General features: G+C 53.0%; 1 protein-coding gene across 1 annotated transcript in view; it reads right to left on the bottom strand.

Moving 5' to 3' along the window:
- The window catches only part of TTC12 (tetratricopeptide repeat domain 12), a 49,265-nt gene continuing 43,265 nt past the window's right edge, over positions 1-6,000 (bottom strand). Inside the window, exons 18-21 of the mRNA XM_006773518.2 lie at positions 3,850-3,951; positions 2,306-2,405; positions 1,158-1,383; positions 1-164 (exon numbers count right to left, since the gene is read on the bottom strand). Coding sequence (XP_006773581.1) covers positions 89-164; positions 1,158-1,383; positions 2,306-2,405; positions 3,850-3,951 — 504 coding nt within the window. The 3' untranslated portion in view covers positions 1-88. The remainder of the gene's footprint in view (positions 165-1,157; positions 1,384-2,305; positions 2,406-3,849; positions 3,952-6,000) is intronic.

Genomic DNA, 6,000 nt, shown 5'->3' with positions numbered 1-6,000 from the left:
TTTGGTTCTCAAGTGGCTATGTGAGGATTTTATTAACCAGGAGCAACCCAGGGCATGCAGTCGTGGGTTTGCACAGACACCACGTGCCTCAAGAATCCTGGATGTGCGTCACGGTGGAGTTGAGAATTTCTAGTCCATGAAGCTCTCTCAGCTGAGCAGCAAACCTGTCGTAATCGGAACACAAGCTCCAGGACCTGTGTGCGGACTGCTGAGCCCAGGCTGCCCCTCACTTGCCCTGGCAGGAAGGTGGCAAGGGGCCGAGCTGGGGCCCTGGAGCCCTCAGGGAGGCCTGCAGACACTGCCAACACTCTTGCTGAGTGGCGGGTGTGACAGCTGATCCGATGGCACCTGCTCTCGGGAACTCTGAGCTCACACTAGCTAATGTGCCATGCTTTCTGTGGAAGAAACTATCCATTCCTCCCGTTTGAACAACCAGACAGAACTTGAAAGGACCTTGGATGCCATCCAGGCCAACCCTCTCATTCCACGGAGGAGGAGTCAGAGGCCTGAGGCTGCAAAGGACGGAGCCCGACAGGTCGGACACCCTCCCTGCCAAGGGAGGCACCCCCTCTTATGCCGGGGGGCTCGGGGCTCCATCATGCAGCCACGGTGGCACCTGCTGGGAGCGTGAATGACTAGGAGTTTAAACGTTTAAACGCATCAGAAGGAACAGAGTATGAGCTGAACAGGAGCAGTGGACGCGGTTAGAGCAGAGCTGGCTTGCCCTGGCTTGTCCACGTCTCATGTTGGTTTGCTCCAGCAGGAGAACGTTATGGGCACTGGACCTTCTCCCATATGCTCATGCCCTGGGCAGATAAGAATGAGGGGAGGCTAACCCTTTTTGGAAAAGTAGAGGGGAAAGAAGGAGGGAGAGAGGAGAGATGGTGACAGGGAGGAAGGAGGAGTGGAAAGAGGAGGATGGAGAATGAGGGAGTGGAATCAGAGAGGACAATGGCAGGAAGCAAATCCCTGTCAGATAAGAGTCTTCCCTTCCTGGGTGGAGCCTGAGGGCCCCCAGTTCCCTCAGGGAAGGCTTCCTCCAAGAGGCAGCTACAGGGCCCAACCCTGCCTGCAGGGAAGGAACCGGGGCTCTGGGGGCAGAGCCCAGCCACACAGGCGCCTGCTTGTTCTGAAACATGACCAGGGGCCCCGCACACCTGGGCTCCGCCGTGCACAGCTTCCCCAGGGCGATCCCTGCGTTCAGCGGCACAGCCCTCTCCCCCACATCGCGGGCTGCGAGCTTCAACAGGACGGGCACGATGTCTGTCTTCAGCAGGGAGGATGCCACCTGGGGCACCTCCATGCAGTTCCCCAGGCAGAGGGCGGCGTTGCCCACCAGAATCTCATCCTCCGAGCCGAGCAGTGTCAGGAGAACACTGAAGTCTGCAGGAGGAGAACATGCATCGGTCCCTCCAAATCCCAAGCAGGAGGCTGGCAGAGGGATGGACGGCGCGAGGAGGTGTCAGTGGACTCTGAGGTGCCCAGAAGCTCTGAGATAGGGCATGTCACTCCCTGACTTAGCAAAAATGTACTGAGCGCCATCGGCTCCTTGCGGTGTGTGTCTCTGACGTACCTCAGAGGCCTTGGGCAGCGTCTGGCACAACACTGATGGGAGTGGGTGAATGCTGTGTGGCAGGCACGCAGGGCTGTCTTCTCTAAAGTCCCCAGCCTTTACCTCTACTCTCCACCTGGCAGCCCCTAGTGGGAGGCCACCGGCCTGCATCCTGGGCTGCAGGGTAAGCAATAAGGCCCAGAAGAAAGGTTCCTGCCTGCTGGGAGGGGCCCTGGTAAGTCCCCTCCTGGCCCATTCCAGGGGAGGGGTAAGGAGAACAGCAGCAGGCTGCCTGGCCTGGGAACCCTGCTACCAATGACTGCAGCCGATCTCAGTTAGTAGAGCAACGCTAGGTTCAGACTCCGGTGACTGTCCTTGCTCACTAAAAGTTGAACCTGTTTCTCCCCCTTCCCCTGGTGAAAGAGGAGAACCCATGTTAGGTCGGTCGGTCTGAGCAGAATGCTTTAGAAACAATTTCAATTTAACTTGGCGATAGGCGGTAACTCCCAGCTTCAACCCTGTTACCTGAGTCTGCAGCCTGGGCCTGCTCCCTGTGCGCAGCCCAAGGCTAATTAAATGCTCTCCGAGCTGGAGGTGAGATGACATCTGACAGTGTAAGCACAGCTGAAGGCTGGGGAGAAGTAGCGGCTTTCCACTAAGTCCCTCCTTTCTGCTCACCTGCGGTTCCCTTTGCAGCTTCAAGGATGACTAGCCTCTGGGGTGTGGGCTCCACTTAACGAAAGCATCACTTACTCTTGTCCAGTCTTATCACTTCCTCTCGTGCCTCATGGCAACTGTTAGTGCAGACGGCGAGGGTCTTCACGGCATAACGCGAGGCAGTCTGGCCTCCCGCCTAGATTGCGAATGAGATTAGAAAAATACCATCAATCCTGCGACTGTTCTTGGCAGAAACCACAGTGAGCAGCTGTGACTTGCTCGTGGCGTCCTAACGCCTAAAAGAGAGGCCCACTGAGAACGGGCACACTTCCAGAGGAGCGTGGCCCTGCGGAGGGAGTGGCACTCACCGCCCCCAGCACAGCCCACACCAGGGGGTGCAGGCCTGACACATACACCTGAGCAATCGCCTGGCAAGGCTTTGTGAGAGTGGGTGAGAAGGGAACGATGCTGTCGACTGACAGATCAACCAAAAAGGGAGGGAAGGACCCGTTCACTGCAGGATTTGAGAACAAGGGCTGACTTGCCAAGGCTGCCAGGCCTGCACAGAGAACATCAGGGACCTACATCATTTTACGAGGTGACAACTGTCAAATCATAGCCTAATGCACGGTGCATATATGCATGCATAACACCACGTGTGTGCATGCAATCGGCAGCCTCTGGCAGGTTTGCAAGAGTTGTCCAGAGTGAATAACAGTCATCATGCAAGTGGCAGCCGAAACTCAGACTCCCCTGTCCTGCCCTCTCAATACTGTCCCTGACACAGCGCAGCAGCCCCACGCACAGCAAGCATGCTTCCTGGCCCTGCAAGCCCGGAGTTTTATGAGTAAGTCTCCCACTGGGTCACCACACTAACATGGGTGAGTGACCCTGCTGGGCATAGCTATCGCGGGAGGGGTCCAGAGATGGCAGCTGCGTGCGTCCCCTCGCCCTTCCGGGTGGGTTTGGTTACCTGTTGTACCCACTCACTTAGACTTACTGCACTCCTATCACAGGGAAACCTGAACAGCCTTTCATTACATCCTTTTGTAGCTGCACCCTGTGTATCTCACAGTGGAATTACATCCTCCATCCTCCAGACAACTGGCTAAAGTGCTGGGAGTGGGAAAACGCGAGCAGAGTAAGAGGCTGAGAAGCCTTGGTGGGAGGTACTCAGACCATCGTTTTCTGGGACAGAGGCCATGCATGTGTAAGACAGGCTCGGACACAGGGTTTCTATGTGTATTTAATGGGCAGTTTACCTATTTAATTTATTTACTTACTTACTTAGAGGAACACAAGGAGGGAGGGGGAGAGAGAGAGAATTTGTCATCCCACCCATTTCTGCATTCATTGGTTGATTCTTGTACGTGACCCAAATAGAGATGGAACCCACACCAGTGGTGTATCTGGATGATGCTCTAACCAACTGAGCCACCCAGCCGGGGAACAGTTTACTTATCTATTCTCCACTCTTTTGTTGATGCTCAGAGCACAGTCTGGGTGGACACGCAGAAGAGAATCCCCATTCAAGGTTGAAATCTAGCAGGGGTGCAATAGCGGCACCTCACTTCTGTTCCCCAAATAAAATGAGACGTTCCTGGAAACTCCAGAGGTTGTGAGCAATGACGGCATTTTACCTTCAGGAACTTAATCATTTTCTTCACCACTCCTGCTCTCAGGGCCTCCGCGACGATTTCCAGGGAGGAAGGAAGGGTGCGGCTGAGAACGCCAGCAGCTCTCTAGGGAAGCAGAAAGTGAAGGGTAACTCAAAGCTCCTTTCAGACATGCTGAGGACCTTTACAAGTGAACAAGGGGAGGTGAAACAACCATTAACACTGGAAGCCAAATTTGCACCTTGATCTTAAAAATATGTCATGGCCAAGTAGCAAGCACTGCTGTTTTGAATGCAGCTGCCAGGCAGGCCATTCAAAGGGCTGCGAACATTGTCCCTGGTGCATTGTGGCTCTGCTCATTTCTGCTTCACACAGGCCACCCAGTTCGCCTTTTGTAAGCCCTGGCCACTCTGCGGTGCTGCCACCAGGGCCCAGGGCAGCCTTCCTGGATTGATCCTTTGGGTCTTTTAGCTTTTCCTTTATTTGTTCTGAATCTGTCTTTTTGTTCTATTCTCTGGGAGACTTCCCGTTCTAATTCTTTGAAATAGAAAGCTATTACTACAATTTGGCTATAATACTACTTTGAATTTTTCTGAGGATACACATAATAGTTATTACTTTTTTGCTTTTTCCTACACCATCTGTGTTTGTTTGTTTTTCTGGTCAATTTTTCTGTTTATTGTGGTTTTTCTATTTATGTGTATGGCTTTCCTGAAATGTCTAGGGACCCTTAGCTGCTGATCACACTTATGAAAAAGATAACACAGTATGTTTGGGCCTGCTGTGTTTATGGGAAGCTGGTGAGAAAGTGGCAGGTGGCACCCCCAGATACTAGACAGCACACACGTCTTCTCTGGTCTCCCGGTGCCTCTGAAGAAACGTGCTCAGATTCTATGCCAGGGGGACAGACGGGGGCTGCCGAGTGCAGTCCCCTAGGCTCCCACTGCTGCCCTGTTGCACCTGGCATTTGGAAGGTGCCATCTTCTCCAGGGTCCCTTTCCCAGAGCTGTGCCCCTCAGTCTGTGCTCTACACCCAGGTTTCTCCAGCTCTGCCTCTCCTGACCCACTGATGTCCTCTTGCCTGTTCACTTTGTTGATGTGGGTTTCGACTTCCCCACAATGACTGTAGTCTTGTTTTAAGAGGTCTCAGAGAGAGAAGGCATAGACTGTGTTAGCATGACATCAGTCTTGCTTCCCTCGGGGGCTGGAATGTCTCCACAGCTGACAGCACAGATCTCTTTCCAGGCTCGAGACAGTAGAGAGCACCCTAAGGAAGGACCGATTCCCCTGCTGAAGCTGCTGCCCCCAACTGTGGCACATGCAGAGTTCCTGGGAAAGTCTGGCCAAGAGAGTCCTGAATGGTTAGCACAAAGCTAGTGCTGGCCTGGCTTTAGGCTCTAGTTTAGACTAGAGGTGGGGACTATACGGCCCGTGGGCCATGGACGGCCCACAGAATCATGTTGTCTGGTCCTGCCAAGGCATGGGGGTGAGTTAATTAAATGTCTGACCAAACATTGCAGCCTAATTTTTAAGTTGATAATTTTGTATGGCCCAAGAATGATGCTATAAATATCCAAATGGCCCTTGGCAGAAAAAAAGGTTCCCTATCCCTGATTTGGACCATCCAGAAAATCCAATACCCAACAACAATGGTGCTCACCACTTTGGGGGTCATGGATCCTTTCTGAGGATCTGATGGAAGCTGTGCTGCCCCCCACCCATGAAAATGCACATACACTCAGAATTTTCTATACAATTGCAGTGGGTTCCAAGGAACTGCAGACCTGCCACACGTTCCTAAAGCCCAGGTTAAAAAACCCCTACAATGCCGGAACTGACCTCAGGGAAGTGTGGGCATGCCAGCTCCAAATAGGATGCTCTGGGTCTACTCAGAACCTTTACCCCCATCCTGGAACCGGCCTCCAGTCTGTGACCATTGAAGGGCTGGCTTCCCAGGATGCCCTGAATGTGACTCCAATGATTTTTCTAGGCTTTGGGGCCCTAATAGGCGAGAAAGTTGGGGTAATTCTTAATGTACATTTATACCACATCCTGGGATTCTGGCAAATAGCCTCTTGAACCACATCAGTATCTCCTGACGCACTGTGCTCCCCATCCGCCTTCTCGGTTTTCTTATCCAAATGGAAACGGAGTTTAGAAGCCATTTCAGCATCT

Source organism: Myotis davidii, unplaced genomic scaffold (assembly GCF_000327345.1).
Source record: "Myotis davidii unplaced genomic scaffold, ASM32734v1 scaffold1025, whole genome shotgun sequence".
Lineage (NCBI taxonomy): Eukaryota > Metazoa > Chordata > Mammalia > Chiroptera > Vespertilionidae > Myotis > Myotis davidii.
This window is presented reverse-complemented; position numbering and strand designations above follow the sequence as displayed.